Source organism: Oryzias latipes, chromosome 21, assembly GCF_053564925.1.
Source record: "Oryzias latipes strain Hd-rR chromosome 21, Olatipes_Hd-rR_3.1".
Taxonomy (NCBI): Eukaryota; Metazoa; Chordata; class Actinopteri; order Beloniformes; family Adrianichthyidae; genus Oryzias; species Oryzias latipes.
This window is the reverse complement of record NC_136257.1, coordinates 14,229,097-14,247,231: the sequence shown is the minus strand read 5'-3', so window position 1 is coordinate 14,247,231 and position 18,135 is coordinate 14,229,097. Positions and strand designations below refer to the sequence as shown.

At 41.4% G+C, this 18,135-nt stretch overlaps 1 protein-coding gene across 37 annotated transcripts in view; it reads left to right on the top strand.

Moving 5' to 3' along the window:
* The first annotated feature begins 6,903 nt into the window (after positions 1-6,903).
* The window catches only part of caska (calcium/calmodulin-dependent serine protein kinase a), a 127,938-nt gene continuing 116,706 nt past the window's right edge, over positions 6,904-18,135 (top strand). For all 37 annotated transcript variants that reach the window (XM_078939544.1, XM_023950902.2, XM_078939540.1 and 34 more), the window contains exon 1: positions 6,904-8,379. In XM_078939544.1, coding sequence (XP_078795670.1) covers positions 8,321-8,379 — 59 coding nt within the window. In that variant the 5' untranslated portion in view covers positions 6,904-8,320. The remainder of the gene's footprint in view (positions 8,380-18,135) is intronic.

Here is an 18,135-nt window from a genome sequence, read left to right as displayed (position 1 = left end):
ACTAGGTCCTAAAAACCTGAGAGATGCTCTGTCTGATCAGATAGTCTCCTTGGATGGCGTAAATATAGCCTCAGTTAGAAACCTTGGGTTTTTTTTGACCAGGATTTATCATTGAAGGGTCACTCATCACAGGTGTGTAAAACTGCATTTTCTTCACTTGCATTATACATTTAGGATCAGAAATATACTATTTAAAAGTGATACTTCTCCTCTGCTCCTCTCCTATATTCTTGAACATTTATTTATCGTTTAGTTCTCCATATTTCTATTTGGTACAGTGCGATTCATGTGTTGTTCCTCTTTCCCACTACGCTCCAGGTGAGCGAGGGAGATTCCAGATTCCATATGGCTCGTCCGTGCTCCTGTACCTGGCCGTGGACCTCGCATCTGGCTCATCTGTGCTTCTACTCCTGTACTTGGACGTGGTCCTCACCTGTGGCTCGTCTCACGCCCCCAGCTGTCCACCTGTTCCATCTGGATGAAGCCCATCTGCTACACTTTTCAAACATGTAGTTGTAGATTTATATAAGCTAAATCTTTTCTAAGAGTTCTGGTACACCGCCTGTCCGTCCTGGGAGAGGATCCCTCCTTTATGTGGACACCCCTGAGGTTTATCCTTTTTTTTCCCAGAAAAAGGTATTTTTTTCCTTACCGAGAAGGAGGGTCTAAGGGCAGGGATGCCCAGTTTAGCTTAGTCTGTTTAGTTTAGCAATTGCCTATTGTATTTTATGACTGATTTCATGTTCTTATACAATTACCAATATGAAGCCCATTGAGACGACTATTGCTTTAACATTGGGCTATAAAAATAAAATTGAATTGAACTGAATTGAAATGCTAAATGAATGTGGCATTGTATCTAAGTTATGGCCCCCAAGATTTGCCCAGAATAAAATTTGGCAACATTTGAAGGAAACATAGACAGGACTGCATATAAAAAGTTCAAAAGTGCACAGATACTCAAATACGTTTCTAACTAATTCAATAAGGTTCATTGTATGTACAAATTTAAACTGAGTTCTTAAATTATTTTTTATCAGACACGTTTTTTTTTTGTCAAACGTACCTTACATGTTTTGGCGGATTACCTTCCGCCTTCGTCAGAGTCGTCATCAGGTGGTGGTGATGTGACGTCTTTAAAAATAGATGGTTGTGACTGAGGCGGAGTCACCTGTCAGACTTTGACAAGTGACTCCGCCCCTTGCTGTCCGTTTTTTGCTGGAGGATGTTGCTCCAGGTATGAGAGAGCAGGAAGACCCCCTCATCCCAGTTCATGGAAGTGTGGGCTCGCTTTCGTATCTCCACCACCTCCATGAGCCATCTCCCATGTCTGCTGTCTTCAGTCCGGAGGACTTTGGCCTTTTCCCAGTCCATGATGTGGTTTTCTTGTTTGCAGTGGTCCGATATTTTCTTGAACTGCCTGTTGCCGTCTTGCTCTTGTTAGTATTTTACTTGTTTCCTTTTTTTCGCATTCTTTTTGATGTTCTGTTTTTCTTGTTATGAAGGTGCGTCCTGTTTCTCTGATTATTTTATGTGCTCTGCACCGGAGCACTGTTGTCCAACCTTATGGAAACGCTACGCTAAAAAACAAACAGTGTCTGTTAAAAAAATAATTTAAGAACTCACATTTCTAAATACTTTTTGTAAAACCTTGTAAAACATAGGTGAGAAGTTTGTTTTGAAAAAATGTTTTTTTTTAATTTTACCATGCAGACATGGATGACAAAAAACCCAAAATAGTGTTTTGTTTTTAACAGCTATTGGTGACGTTATTTGGAACATACCAGGAGGTGTACCTACCTATAATAAGAGCAAGTGAGAGTGTACACTGAAATGCTAATATTGAGTTAAAATAATCCAAGGTGTAAATGCAGCAAACTAAAATGTCAGTTCATTCTGTAAAGGTATGTTGTTTGTACTACAGTCTTCATAGTTTATTATTGTTTCATCCTTTTTCTGATTTCAGCTCATAATGATACATAACGATTGGACAGTTAAAGACAAAAAAAAGTTTCGCAATATTTGCATTTTTGGGCCAAATTGAAAAAATAAAAGACAGTCATTTCAAACAAATGAAGCAAAGAGCATAGGGGGGACTGCACTGGATGCACAAGATTGTCCTTTTTTTTCACTGATTCACATTTTAAAAAGCCTTGGTTGGTGTCTCTGTCTTTTGAAGGGTTTCAAAAGGGACCATAAGCATCATAGCAACTCTGCCAGCTTAGAACTGGATTGATGTGTTTTTAGAGAGATGATTTCTTCTGATGTCCTGATTTTGCTCAGCCCTAAGCCAAACATGCCTCATGCTTACATATACTCACTCACACAACCTCAAATTATCAGTGAGGATTCACATTTTGGGAGGTCTAAAGATTTTTATGGCTCATTAGCACTAATGTATACCTATACCTTTTAAATAATTGACAAGGCTTTGACTGGCCAATCATCTGGCAGTCAGTAGCCTATCTTGACCAAAACAATATCAGCAGTGGTTGTCCATTGTGAGTTTTGTCTGTATTTTAATTAGCATGAGTGTTATTATTTACTACGGAGCCCGTGTTCTGACATCAAAAAACTAAACTATATCTCGTTCCCACAAATTAATATTTCGTTCCCACAAGATAATATTCCGTTCCCACTATATTATTTCGTTCCCTCGAAATAATCAATTCATGTGAACGTAATAATTAATTTGTGCGAACCGAATAATTATTCACGTCATAAGTCATTCAAAAAACATGGATTTGGTCTACAGCTTTCAGTGGTAACTTCAGAGTCTCTGTGACCCACATTCGTTTAAGAAAGGAAAAAGAAAACCAAGAATGATGAATTTATTATTGTCTCAATTAAAATAAGAAAAATATCATAAGATTTAGGATACCTAGGCTTGCTGCTTTGCCATACGATTCACCGGACATAGCTCCGCCGCGGAGCTCTTTTACTTGTCATGCCGGCATTCGGCCCGCTGGCTTGCCGGTTGACAGACAGCCAGCTGATATTGTAGTTTAGGGTCAAATAGGAATAATAATATTCAATGGATAAACAGAAAAACGTGTTTAAAATAACTTTTTCTTTCTTCAGCCCTAAGCAAACAAACTTTTTCTGTTTATCCATTTTTTGACCAAAATTGGCCCTCAGTCTAATGTCAAGTTTCTAATTTGGCCCTCGGCTAAAAAACCTTTGAGAATCCCTGGTTTACACCATCAGCTGTGGACGCCTGGGACTGGCCGGAGATCGCTGTATTAAGATCTGTTTTATTCAGTTTCCAACAGACCATCAAATTCACGAGTAACAATGGAAACCAAGTAGGGTCGCCACAGTGAATCCTCCACCCCCATCTATATCTAACTTGTGCCATCACAACAGATAATATAATTCATGATTTTACCTAATGAAACATAATTTGCACATATTTTTAACTTTTGATACTTGATTGGTTGAACCCTTGCCTGTAACGCCTAATTTTCACTGAGCAGTGCAGTCCAGCCTGGTCTGGTCCAGTCCAGTTTAGAATGATCCAAGCGGGGTGGAGCTAACAACAACAAAAATGGAGGTCATCCAGCTACTGAGGTTCTTTGACTTGCTGAGCCACTGGCTAACTCAGTTGCCTTAGCTTGGGGGTCGGCAACCCGCGGCTCAGGAGCCGCATGTGGCTCTTTAGCGCTGCCCAAGTGGCTCCCTGGAGCATTTTCAAAAATGTTTGAAAACGTTAAAAGATGGGGGAGAGAAATATATTTCAGGTTTTAATATGGTTTCTGTAGGAGGAAAAACAAGACACTAACATTCTTAATGTTTTCCAATGCTGTAAGTATGTGTAGAACAAATATTCTAACGCCCAGCAGATCCGTCACTTGCAGCGGGAAATATGGAAGCCAAGCTGTCAACAAGTTGAGCTGTCAATCAACTAGCTGCGCTGGAGAACTGTCCGTGTCCTAAACACCGCATGACTCCGTAAAGTCTCAGAGAGGATGAGGCAGAAATAGAAGCTGAGAGCGCAGTCTCCTTTCCAGCATAACAAGTGCATTTACTTTGAACACACCACATTGAACATTGCACAGGAGTCATCAACCTCTCCCCCTCCCACACTCATGGTGCAACATAAAGAAACAACATAACAGGAAAAATAAACTAAGGTGGAACAACAAAAATGCCAAATGAAAAGAAACCTGGGCAAACAGAAACGCTCATGCTGAGCCCTAATTAGATTAGGAGACCGCATCCCACAATCCCCTGCTGATAACAGACCTAAAATGCACATGACCGCCACTGCAATATTAAATTTCAACATTTCTGTCAACGAAGATTTGCGTCATAGCCTGCGACACACGTTTCTACCAGCAGGTTTTTTTTTTTCAACTTATGGCAGACAGCTAGGCAGGTGGCTGATGTAAATCGAACCACCGTCAGTTCCGTGCATTACTTGATGAAGTTGAAAGCAAATATTCTGATCTCCTGCTACACAACACAGTCCGATGGCTGTCCAGGGGGGACATTTTGCGTCACTTTTTCGTCTGTTTCGAACATGTGAAAAAATTCCTGAAAAGCAAAGACGTGAACTACCCGCAACTGGAAGATACTGAGTGGCTCAAAAAGCTGCACTTTTTGGTGGATATGACTGTGACAAGCCACCTAAACGAGCTGATTGAAACTCTGCAGGCGCCGCAAATGCTTGAAGCTGTTCTGTCATTCGAGCGGAGGCTGACTGTCATGGGGCACGCACGTTCCATTTTAATGTTTTGTGTTCGAATCCTCAAAATAAGATGACATCAAAAATCAGATTTCTTTATTACATTTCTTTAATTTTATCAAACCAATGAAACATAATTCATTGATATTGTAATGAAGTTAAACTTGCACAACACAACAGTCACGTGACGCGTCGCTCTCTGCAGAACACACTGCAGGGCAAATAAACATTTAATCGTTAATGCTCACTATGTATTTTTAGCAACTTAGTCATTTTGATAGTAGGCTAATATAGCTAATATAGATACATATTGCATGTGTTGCCTTCATTATAAGGCTTACGTAGGGTTTTTAATATTTTGCGGCTCCGGACATATTTGTTTTTTTCGTCCAATTTGACTCTTTCAACATTTTGGGTTGCCGACCCCTGCCTTAGCTGTATGTTTTGGGTCAATATTCTGTTGAAGACCCATCCACCACCAGTTTTAAGCCTCCAGACAGAGGGAAGAAGATTTTAATTAAGTATTTTACGGCCCTCCTCAAATCTACATGGTGAATTAGCCCTGTGCAGAAAAGAGTATTATCAATGGTTTTCTTGGTGACTGTGGTTCCAGCCGCTTTGAGATCATTAACTAACTCCTACTGTGTTGTTTTAGGCTGATTTTTCACTGTTCTCATGATCATGGAAACCCCACCTGGTCAAATCTGGTGTGGAGCCCCAAACCTAAAGGTGGTCATGTTGTAATTCCTGTATTTTGGCAGAATTACAACAACAGTTGTCACCTTAATCCCCAGCTGGAAAGTTTGGAGACTGACTGATGGACTGATTCTGTGGACAGGTGTCTTTTCCACAGGTGATCAGTTCAAACAGGTGTCTTTAATTCAGGTAACGGGTTGATTAGGAGGGAAATACAAGTAAATTTATACAAATCCTTTAAATTGATTTCTTGATTTTCTTTGTGGTTTTCCATCTCTCACTGTTCAAATGAACCTACCATAAGGAGGACAGACTGCTGATTTGTTTTCAGGTGGGCAAACCTAAAAAATCAGCAAAGGATCAAATACTTATTTCCCCCCTCTGTAAATAAATATAACTAATATGTAAAGTAATGAAACCTGTTTTACAGAATAATATATTTAGACCAAATTGCTTATAATCTTTATAGTAATCCTCATAAATCATAGAAAATAATTTAATTATTTTCTTCGAATTAAAGCAATCCTTTAAAATGTGTATTAATGGTAAATGGCGTATACCTGTAAAATGCTTTTCTACCTTCCTCAAAGGCCCAAAGTGCTTTACAGTCACAGTTCCAATTACCCATTGACACTCACATTCACACACCGATGGCGGCTTCGCTAACGAACACTGGCGCCAACCAAATTAAGTTCAATCATGAAAAAAGGCTACCTTACTTTGATAAGCAGCTAGACAGGTTGTATCAGGCCTGCGCCTCTCACTGATGCAGCTGGTGCATAAAGTCCTCTTCCGATGATCTTTTGATCTATTCCAAAAGTGTTCCCAGTGGTCTTTTAATCATAATTGTGATTTTTAGGCAATATCAAAAAAAACGTTGCCGTTTTCTAATAGAAGGTTTGTGCAGAGCGGCAAGAGTTCATCAGAAATTAAATTCTGAGTTCCTGTTGGCGCAGAGGTAAGCCTCCGCTAATATCCCATCATCCCTTTGTTTACACTGTTTCCTGCTAGCAGCTTACAGCCCCACACAACCACAACCTAACATTAGAGGTGCAACAAAAATGTCAAGCAATATCCAAGCTATCCAGCTGAATAATTTCGATCCAGATTCCAGCTCAGAATAGGAAAACAAAGACATACATGCATCTATTTGTCTAAAAGAGAGCTTTTTTAAATGGCATTTTTTCCCCATCTTCTCCTGATTATTCCCGGTTTAAATAAAGAAATACTCAGAAATGCAGTTTTATTCTTAAATTTCTTTATGTATGTCCTACATCATGATAAAAATGCTATAAGAAAACCAAAAGCACCATTTTCATTGGAGTTGGTTTTTAAAGACTAAGCAGTAGAGGAAAGTTTATATGCTAAATGTCATGTTGAGTAATGGAAAGCATAATTTCAGAGGGAAAATTCACCTCTTATTGCTTGTTTGTTTGAAATAAACAAAGTTTACTAGTTGATTGCAAGAATTATCCACCATTAAGTCTGTTCATAAATGTGCATCAACAAAACAATTTCTTTCAATATTTATTGATAAAGTTACACAAGCAATAGGTTAAGCAAGACGTAAAGACAGTTGAGGAACAATTCAAAAACATTAAAAGCAACAATGCCATTGATGGTTACATTTAATAGAGACACTGGAATGTCAATCATAAAGCCATTTGAAAGACATTTCTATCGTTTTGCAGTTGTGATAAAACGTTGAATAACGTATGTCAACCAATATGTTTCTGTTGTTCAGGTTACCAACTAGTGCATGGGCCAGCGCAATAATATAGACATTAGGACTAACTGACCGGAACTTCTTTTCTTTAGGTGTCCATTTTCACTTTTTAATGGACACCCAGCAGCCAATCAGAATCGAGTATTCACCAAGACCATAGTATAATACCAAATGTTTTTATTGTGTTCTATTTAAATATGTAGTTTAAAAGCTATGGAACTAAAATATTAAATACATGAATGACAACAGTCGCTGCTGGTTGTGAAATATGTTTTATTGGTTTGGAGACAGAAGCTGTCTGAGCCCTTTCATATTTTCCACTCACTGCTTTTTCCCTGTTCATTGATAAAACCCCTAAGAAACTGCAGATTTACGGAAACTTTTCCAGGCTCCTCCGCCATATTGGCTCAAAGTCCACAAGCCTGAACAACAAACGGCGAGCGCAGAAAAGCGCCAAAATGGAGAATCAGGGAGCAGTTTCATAACTCGGGAGTGGGAGGAGTCTGTTTTTCTGGAAGCTCCCTGCAGCCGCGAGCCGGGAGATCTCTCACGGCGACGGTGGGAGGAATAGGAGGTAAACTCCGGGCCGCAGAGCCTACCGAGGAAGAAAAAGGCAGCTACGGACACGCGAGGCTGGAGTCTGGCCCGAGAGTAGGGAGGAGCGTGTGCGCGACTCTGAAGATAAGAGACCGTGGGATGGGATCACTGTAACCCACCTGGACCAATGTAACCGGAGTCTGATGAGCAACACCGCCCACTGGGTCCGTGCGGGCATTTCTTCCGCTGCGACTGCAGCCGCGAGACAAGCCGCGCGCGCGCGGTGGACTACTTCTCGCTGTGTGTCACTTTTCTTGCGCCGCGTATTTTAGCACGTAGACAGGACACCGACGCTTCAGGAAAGGCGGGACCAAACCGGTGGGCTCTCGAGCTGGATTAGTGAGGTCTGCGTTTGTCCCCCACCCCGCAGCTAAAAGCGCCGCTGCTCCCGCTCGCGGTGTCTTCGGTGAGGGGGCGGATGGGTCGTGGGGTCGACGAAGGAGGCAGCTGCTGAGCAGAGACCATCGCTCCGCAACCCGCCCCCCCGCAGCTGTCCACGCGAGGGGCGTTCGGCAGAGATATTCTGACGCTCGTGGCCTTCCACTCAGGAACATAATCCGTTTTGGGACATATATTTCAGGGGGAGACCTTTTCTCCCCAGCCGGACTCGGACCATGGCGGACGACGACATTCTCTTTGAAGATGTGTACGAGCTCTGCGAGGTCATCGGCAAGTAAGTGTTCCTCCGCCGTGGGCCACCTGGGCTTGTAATGAGCTTCTCCTGATGGGTTGTCACGCGGGCGCGCGCGCGCACCAACTGCATGATGTGTTTTGTGCAGAACATAGAGAAGGTGACGTGATCCTTGCGCCCTGAATTTATTGCTGTCATTTAATCTCAAAGCGCCCTAAGGCGGGGTGCCAGTCTGAGGCAGGGGCAGTTGTTGCAGAGATGAAAGGGCAGGAAGCTCAGGGAGTCTCACACATCTGTTGTAATCCAGGCCTCCTGGAGTGACAGTCTGGATCTGCTCCCATGGTGTCATTTTTCACACTGACGGTGGCTCAACTTCCAGTCAACCATTCAACTTTGTGCATCAACCACAGATTATTCCCTCAGATTAAGTATTACTTCTGCTCTCACCTTTCATTTCCAATCCTGTTGTAGCCATCTGCGCTGCCACAAATCCTCATGTATGGCTGACTTTTATCCTGTAATTCCAATCCATCGCAAATGAGTGCTGAGGAAAAGCTAACCTGAACCCAACACTTCAGTGGATGTGCAAATGCAAGCTCCACCTAAGTCCCAGTGTTGGCTGTCACTCAGGCTGAGCAAGCTAACTGGTTAGGGGACTAGTCTGTGATGTCATAGAGATGGTTGATGCTGATGCCGGGATCAGACCTGCCTGTTTAGGCAAGCCTGAAAATGGTTTGTGCTGTTTTATCTCTTTCAGACAGCCGGTCTCACTTAAAGGTTGCCAAGCATGCCAACCAAAAGAGAGGAAGAGCCTCCGTCAGCTTAGCATGAGGCATAATGTAGAAACTTCTAATGGCCATTTAAAAAAGGCTCCTTTAATCAAAGATCCAGAGGACCGCTTTGAGTCAGCTGCACCAGCGCGGTTGGACTTCCCAGAATCACTGGGGGTTCTTCAGCAGGTCGCCTGTGATTTTATGTGCAGGGGGCGAGAGCAGCCGTTTCATCCGCTGTTCGCTGTGTGGAGAGCTGCCGCAGCCACGACTTCTTTTCAAGATGCTTCTGAAGGACCAGTTTTGGCGTGTGATCGAGGAGCAGACTGGGTTGAGCGGAATCAGACCCAGAACCCGGCACACTGCATGTGGTGTCAGAGTGCGTGTTCTGGGCTGGATCCACATATTCACATATGCAGGACTAAATATAGGTCAACTGGAATTGTGCTTGTGCGGCTTTGTGTGTTTCCTCTGGGCTGTGTGAAGTGGACTTGTGTAGGCGGTGTGTGTTATTGAAAACACTCGTTCATCGTTTTACTGTGCTGGCATTTAGAAACTCGGTGATGAAAACCTCAGCGCTGTTGCCCAAGTGTTAGGCTGCCGGGACAACAGAGTGAAGAGATGCGATGGATGGGAGGATTCAAATAAAGACACCGAGAGGACAAGAGGGTAAATCTGGGATGAAAAAAAAGCCATTGCTCTGGAGATGAGAAGAGAGCAGGAGGAGTGAGAGGCATGTAGAAGGAAGCAGTCCATTAGTTTGACTCAGACATTAAGCGACATGCTGTGCCTGCAGGCCCTGGACTTTTCTAGTTCATCCTCAGAAGAGTGCGTTCCTGAGCTTCTCTCCACTAGAAGAGACGGCAGCCTTCTGCAGGAAGACACAAACTGCAGGCTTTACTTTTGATTAAACTCAAGCATGCTACAGATTTCAGGATCTGTTTGGGTCTCATTAAGGCTGCACGATATGAGGAAAACTTGCAATGTGCTATATTAGCGATCAATATTGCGATGACGATAAAACTTGCAATATTTGAACAAATGGCAAAACAAACAAAAGCATTATTTCTATTTCACTGCAGTTTAATTTAAATGAGTCGACATACCTTAAATTACCGGAATACTCCAAATGAAACACATGGGAGGCGAGCATCTATCATAATCCGATTTTGTTAAATGCATAAATAGATTGTGTTAGCTCATTTAAAGTAACCATTTATTGCGATTTTCGCCATCTTCTGCGATATGCATATTGCACAGCTTAAAGTCCAACACCGATCATCTTTTGATCTGTTGTCAAAGCGTTCCCAATGTCTTTTTAATCATGATTCTGCTGTTTTTTAGCAAAACATAACTGTCATTTTCGAGGAAATCGTTTCTGCAGAGCAGCAGGAGTTCATCAATAATGTGGATTTGAGTTGTGGGTGGGACCGTTGATGGAGAGATTGCGAAGTAAGCCCCTTCCTACTTCCCATCATCCCTCTGTTTACACACTCTCCCTCTCTAGCGGTGCAGCAAAAATGGTGAGCAATATCAAAGCTATCCAACCGTACAGTTTGGATCCAGATTCCAGCTCAGACCAGGAAAACAAAGATGGACATGCATCAGAATGGAGCAGAGCAGATATGACCTGCCCAGTATATTTTCTATATCACAAATAAACATTTTATTGTCTGCTCCTCCTGATTTATGATTTGGATGTAGAAATACTAAGAAATGCAATTTTAAGCTTAATTTTCTTTATAAAGTCCTCAATCATCAGTAAAAGGCCACAGGAACATGTTAAATACACCAAAAAGATTATTTTCATCACAGCGGGTCTTTAACAATGAGTCTAATTCCCCTCTATTCATCCCAACAGTACACATCTGCTTCACTAAGTCTAGAATGAATTGCTTTTCATTTTCATACCTTGTGGTCTTCCAGAAACACTCAGGTGCACATTAAGGCTAAATTCAACATCCGCCCAGGCAGCTGTATGTATGCGTGGGTCTCCCATGCAGCTGTGATGTTTCATGTGTTCCCCTCAAAGAGTTGAGCAGTAGAGAAGGCCGAGGCTTGGCCCCGTGTCCCTGTGGAAGGAGCTCACCCCCCACACACAATCTACTGGGACCGTCCGTTCTCAAGTTCAGTTTCACTCCTGGCTTTTTCAGCTTTTCTTCTGGCTTCTCAAAGAGAAAGGTGTCGGTCATTGTGAGTTTGAACAGTTAAATTGCTTTGAGCATTTGTGTTTGAACAGAATAATTCAGCCATGCTTTCTTTAATTAACCGTGTGAATACTGACCTAGATCAGCGCGGGTTCCTCATGCTCTGCAGCCCAGCCTCTTAGAGCTTCCTCCAGGACTTGGCTTGTTTGCAGCAGCTGGCTTTTTCTGGCTAAAGTTGGCCATTGCCATTAGCATTGTGTGTTGATGAATCAACCAGAGCTGCTTTGGTAATAGCACACTCGCCCAGCTGCATAACCACAGATAATCTAATTTATAAAGGCATTCTGTCCACAGCTGGATTCAATGAAAGGTCTTTTTGTCTTAGAGAGTAATAAACCCAAGTTGGGTCTACTCCCGTCCAGTCTGTTTTCTTAACAGCTGGACTGTTTTATAGCTTAGAGGAAGTTTTATGTTCTTTTATTACCATGAAGTACAGACGTTTACCCTGAATCAGCTGAGTCACTTCTTTATAAGGTATTTCAAATAAAGGATTGTTGAAAAATGTACAGTGACCATTATAATTACTCTATTAGACTTAACTTTAAATAAACAGAGAAATGTTCTGTGCTTGTCAGGTTCATAGATATAAAACTTGGCCAATAGTCTCTAACATGACCCACTGGTGAGACCTCTTTCTGTCATTCTGGAAATGGGCAATTAGCCAGGCCGTGGTAAAGTGAGGGTTTTGTTGGGTCCACTCCCTTCTGTTGGGTCCGTCTTCAGAACTGGCTGAATCCTATTTGGATTCTCAGGGTTGCTGGAGCCAAGCCCAGCTACTGTTGGACGAAGGCGAGGTAAACAATGAACAGGTTCCCAGTGTGTTTCTGAACCTATGAAAATGTTTTTGGACTGAGAGAAAACCGGAGTGTTCAGAAAAAACCCACACATGCACGGATAGAACATGCAATTTCCACACAGAGAGAACCCAGCCAGGATTTAAATCAGAGCCTTCTTGCCGTGAGACGAGAGTGCTACCCATTACACCACCTTGCAGCCCATACTCCATAAACATATTTTAAAAATAACCACCCTGGAAATGATTTTATCCTCGGGCCATAAACTGAGTGTGGAGCTGACTGCTAAACAAAGCAGTAAGCATCAGAAAAGTTTTGACTGTGGACAGATGTATTATGGGTAAAGTTTAACTTTATATATGGTGGATAGGGATGTAATAATTCATTTCAACAATAATTTGTTCAATATCATAATTAGTGGTTGCTGGTACGATTCATTGTTGATGTTGGTTCATTTTGAACAGTCTGATTCACTGAACTAAGATCGATCCAGGACATCTTTAGCCAAAACTTTAACCAGTCTGACTCCGAGAAAAATACCTGATACTGAACGGTGATGGTGAAGTTTTCCAGATTCCTTGTGTTTCTTGCAAGTTTATCAAGTGAAAATGAAATATGTGTACAAACAAACAAGTAAACAAGAATGAATGTTAAATCCATTCCCATTTTAGTTTCCTTAAGTTCTGCCCACTGTTGTTTTTCCACATCAACATAATCCAAAGGGAACATTAGTAGAACATTCTAGCAGACTGTATGGTCACATGTCTTTGCTAATGGACATCTTGACATTAGAACTCGTCAGTAGTTTCCTTGAAGGCAGTCATTCTTTCATCACTATAGCTGTGCACACAGAGTGTGCTGTTTACTAAGATTTACCTCTTAAATGTAAAGGATGTATCTCCGTAAAGACAATGTAACATTTTCCCTTCATCTGAAATCAAAAGTGAGTTTAGAATTAGAATTACATCATTTAGGCCTGTTTATAGGTTTAATTTAATGCTGTTTCAGCTGAATCAACATGTAACATTAGGGATGTCCAGATCCGATCATTCCTATGTAACATGCACTTCATAATGTATCTGAGTGTTTTTATATATATCATTTTTTTCTAAACATGCTTTAATAAAGGTCTCTAGACAAAGACTTACGTCAGAGTTATTAAATGTAGAGACTGCATTGCTTTTCAAACACCCTGCTTAAAAAAATACTTTAAACTAATGTGCTAACATGGCGAGAGTTTACCAGCCTGCAGAACCTTTGGGGTAAACAGGAATAAAAGGCTGAAAGGCTGGTTTCTGCACGCACAACTACACAAAGGGGATGCAGAAGCGAAGTCTTACACTGGTGGGTAAAATGTTTGTCTCCTGCCTCATGATGGTGGAGAGGCTACACTGCTCAACAAACCGCTGTTTAATCCATGAAAACATTTGTGATCTATGTTTAAGCTTGAGAAACTAAGCATTATTTTCATTCTTCTCAACTAAAAATTGACTTGTTTTAATCTGTTATCAAGCACTGCAGAAAAAAACACCTTTTGAAACTTTCACTGATTCAAATGGATTGGATGTTCTTCTGATGTCAAGACGAAGACAAAACTCCGTTTTAAACTGTTTACAATCTGGCTTTTATTTTGTTTTTAAAAAGTTCCCTGGTTAGTTAGAAAAGAGTCTCCTCTGAAAACTGTTTTGCTCTGCAGGTCATACAGTTTTCTATGACTATAGGGAGATTTTTAAAAATGGATATCTACAGAAAATAATGTTGCATTTTGCACAAACGTAGGTCTTTCAAATGCAAATCTGTACCTAAATACTGATCGCCTGGAGGCCTTGGGTTGCACGATAATATTGGTTACCAATAATTATCAGCCGATAAATTGTTTGACGTCATGATGATAATTACGATAAGAAACAAATTAGCCGATAATATGGACCGACAATTAAAAGCTTAAACTGCTGTTGGTCCTCACTCGCCACTCTTTATTTACCTGTCAGTACGGGTACTTACAACTTGTCTGCTCGCCCCGCCCATCCTGCAAGCTTCTGTCGTATCATTGGGAATGATTTTCAGGAAAGAGAAAAGTTGAGGTGTAAGTCCTTTCAGGAGCTTGACTTGTGACTGGATGTATTTGTTTAGTATTTAGTCATGTTTTTTGGTAGAGTGGCTGTAAATTTCTAGCCGTCTAAATCCACATTTTGGGTTTTTATCTTCTATCCCTTTAGATTGGGAACACGTGTATTGGGGTGTCTGTAACAAGCATAATAGTCTTAACAAGTTCAGGGACTTTTCCAATCAACTACTCTATAGGAAGTTGTGGTCCCACACAGTGTTAAAGCATCCTTTTGGACATTTAAAAAAAAACAAAACTCTGCCAGAACACATGAAGAATTAATGGGGAAAAACCAACAATGCACTGTGTCATGAAACAAAGAAAGGACTCTAAAAAATTCTTCTACTGTTAAAAGGCCTGTTAATTACTTGATTTAAGGAATGAATGGGATGAGCAGCAGAACGAATTACGTGAGTTGTGCCAAAGAAAGAAAATCTCTGCCAAAAGCAAACAGCTTCTTTTGCCACCGACGGTGGCAAAAGAAGCTGTTTGCTCCAATTGTTTGAATTGGAGGATTAGAGGTTAAAGAAACACGGTTTATTGACAGTTTAACAATGAATCAATTTAACAAGCAGGTGTCTCTGTAAACAAGAAAGTCAAGCTGATCCCAAAAGTGTTTAATGTAGTTAAGGTCAGGACTGCTGATGGGTCGTTCATCCTCTGCTCTTCTAAATTCTGGAGGTTTTCTCTGATGAAACATTGTGGGATGGAGTGCTGTCTTCTTGGAGGACGCAGTTCTGTTCCAGAATAGAGGGACCCTATTCCCATTGGTGTCAGAATATCAGCTGGTGATTGAGGTGACAAGCCTGGTTTTTACAGTGAGGGAGATGGTGGCCCATACCATCATACAGCCATCAGAATAATGCTGTCAGTGTCTTCTTCACACTTTGATCCAATTGTCGAGTAAATGTTTTTGTCCTCCTGAGGATACAGTTTTTAAATAAAATGAAAACTGGTGCCCCAGGTGGCAGCAGAAAAACAGTGTGTACCTACTGGACATAAAATAGAACCACTAGAGGCACGAGCAGATAAACGCTTAACATGATCCGTGTTGGGGTTGATTGTTTTTCTGACGGGTGAAGCCCAGCATCACCTGACTGTCACACAAAGGAAAGCCATGAGAGCCTGATGAGGACCCTCCATGTCGGGCCAGCTGTCCTTTTCCCTGTCCCCGCCCCGAGCTGGAGGAAGAGCACCGAAGCATGGCTGACTGTGCACACACCAACTGACACAAGGCTAATGCACCAGCTGCATGCGCTCTGTGTGTGGGCACACGTGTTTGTCTGACTCAGAACAGGGGACTGCGGTTGCGGCCGGTTTCTGTTGGCTAACAAAGAGCCAGCACCTTTGTTTTGTGCATTATTGATGAATTTCTTTCCATGTGTCCCCCCCACAGAGATGACATTCATTGGAGAAGTAATTAAAAAGCAACTACGATGAAAATTGTTTTATCTATTTTTTTGTGTTTTTTTTAAACATGTTCTTGTGGTGTTTATTTATTTTTTTCACCTATATCCTTTGTGCTATCTTGTGGGGTCCAGATGACCCCACCCTTTCATTGACATGTTATCCCTACCATGACAAAGGTGGATAAAGGTGGAAAGATTTCATGTAATCCATGGACACCAGTGAAGATCACAAATCATTGAAGAAAAAAGGTTCAGTGCACTGTCTAGTGGGTCTAGATGACCCAACTCCCAACGTTAACGTGCCTCCAAGGTACGTTAACGTTGGGAGTGGGGTCATCTGGACAGCACAAGGGATATGAAGACAATTGAGATTAAAATTGTTTTTCTGAGTATTTCTTAATTGAAATCACTGTGACTCAGGAGCAGAATTAAAAATGCAGTTTGAAAAATAGCTTATTTATGACCTAGATAATGGACTGGGTGGGCCTCAAGCTCCCTGCTCCCTCCCCGGCCTGCTCATGATCAGGTATTCTCTGTACCTGTGATGTCAGGTTGGGCGTGTGAGGGGCTGAAAGTTATTGTTAGAGGGCGTAAACAGACACCTCTCATCAACGGGGAGGTGAAAGGGGACTGCCCTGTGCCTATGGTCCCACCCCTGATTAAATCCTGCTGTTCTGCAGAAACTATGTCCTAGAAAACGACACAGGATTTTAACCTTGGCTAAAAACTGCATAATCATAATTATGACCACTTGTCATCAAGAAAACTCAATTGCAAGTTTTCTCATCAGTCATCTTAAAAAAAACAAGAACAAAACAAGAGCGAAACTGCTGTGGTATTGGGAATGGATGTGCAATTCTTTTCTGGCAATTCTTTTCACTTAGAAGCATTTTCCACGGCACAGGCCAAAGCACACAGTCACCTAGGTTACAGCTGCAGGCCCACGCCTGTCGTGTAATGCACACTGGAAACACATTTCCCTTAGAAGATGTTATTTCAAATTCTTTAGTCATGGTTCTCTAATCCTTATTTATTGTTTACAAATATTATGAGACTCTGCAAGAAGTCAGGGTGTGCAGGGATGCTGATAGTTTGGATTAGTTTTATTGAGCTTCTTCACCGGGGACAGTTTTTGAAAGATTGACCTCTTTAGTGCTGCAACTCTGGCAGCCATCTGTCCTTCTATTGCCTGACCAATATGTAAAAACCAGGTTTATTTGTAAATTAACCTCTATTTAATGAGGCAGGTCAATTAACTTCAGATATATTTAACAATTAAAATCGAGGCATGACGGCTCTCTCATTCAGCCATGCAGTTAAAAGATGCACTGGCTCAATGATGGGAAGATCATCGTCGTGATGCAGCCTCAGGTCCTGGACCTGACAGTCCTGCACGCTGCTGTGGAGTTTCTTAGGATTCACAGGTACAACCAACTTTTTAAATTCTGTTTAGTTTTTTTTTTTTGTTGGTTAGATTCAAGACTATAAATCACACCATTAATAAACATTAACGGAGCGGTCAAGAGAAGTATTTTAAAAATGAACTAAAAAGAAGACTGTTTTGAAGTGCAGTGCTTTCTCCTCTCACTGAAGTGTGTGTGTTGCGAAAATGGTTGAGACTAAATAAGTGTGGGATTTGCTGAGTCTGTGAGTAGCGCTACACAAAATGAGGAAAACCCATGATATTAATGATCAATATTGCGATGACAATAAAAGTTCCGATACATGAACAAATAGCAAAACGACCAAAAAACATTTCCATTTCACTGAAACAGTTTAATTTAAAATAACTTAAAATGCAATCCAAATGACCCTCGTCTACATAGGAGGTGAACATCTAACATAAAAGGCTTCCTCAAGATGATGAGGTTGAAATATATAGCGCTGATCAAACTAGTAATAAAATATCCCTGATGAGAATACACACACCATTCCAGTTGAGTCTGAAACTACGTGATCAGGCCCAGTTTCCGATCACGTGATCCGATTGGGACATCCCTAGTTCCCAAATCAGCAGCTTTCTCACTCAACTGCCAATGCAAGAGTGGAATTAAGTAATTAAGAGCTTAAACCATGATAGTGATGGAAAAATGCCACTGTTTTATAATCGTTTTATCACCATCAATCTTACTATTTTGTCACTTTTGATGTTTTTATATTCTTTCTATATTACAAACAAAGTGAAGTCTCTCTAAAGAAAAACTAAACTTTTAAAACTACCTGAATCTGCATAAAGATGCAAAATGCATGGTGGTGTAGCGGTTAGCACTCTTGCCTCACACTGTGAAGGTGCTGGTTCAAATCCTGATTTGAGCATTTCTGTGTGGAGTTTGCAAGTTCTCCCTTTGCACGTGTTGGTTTTCTCTGGGTGCTTTGGCTTCGTCCCACAGTCCAAAAACACGCTTGATGGGTTAAAGAGTGACTGTAAATTGTCCCTAGGTGTGATTGTGAGTGTGCGTTTGTCTGTGTGTGGTCCTGTGATGGACTGGTGAACCATCCTACTGTAGGTGG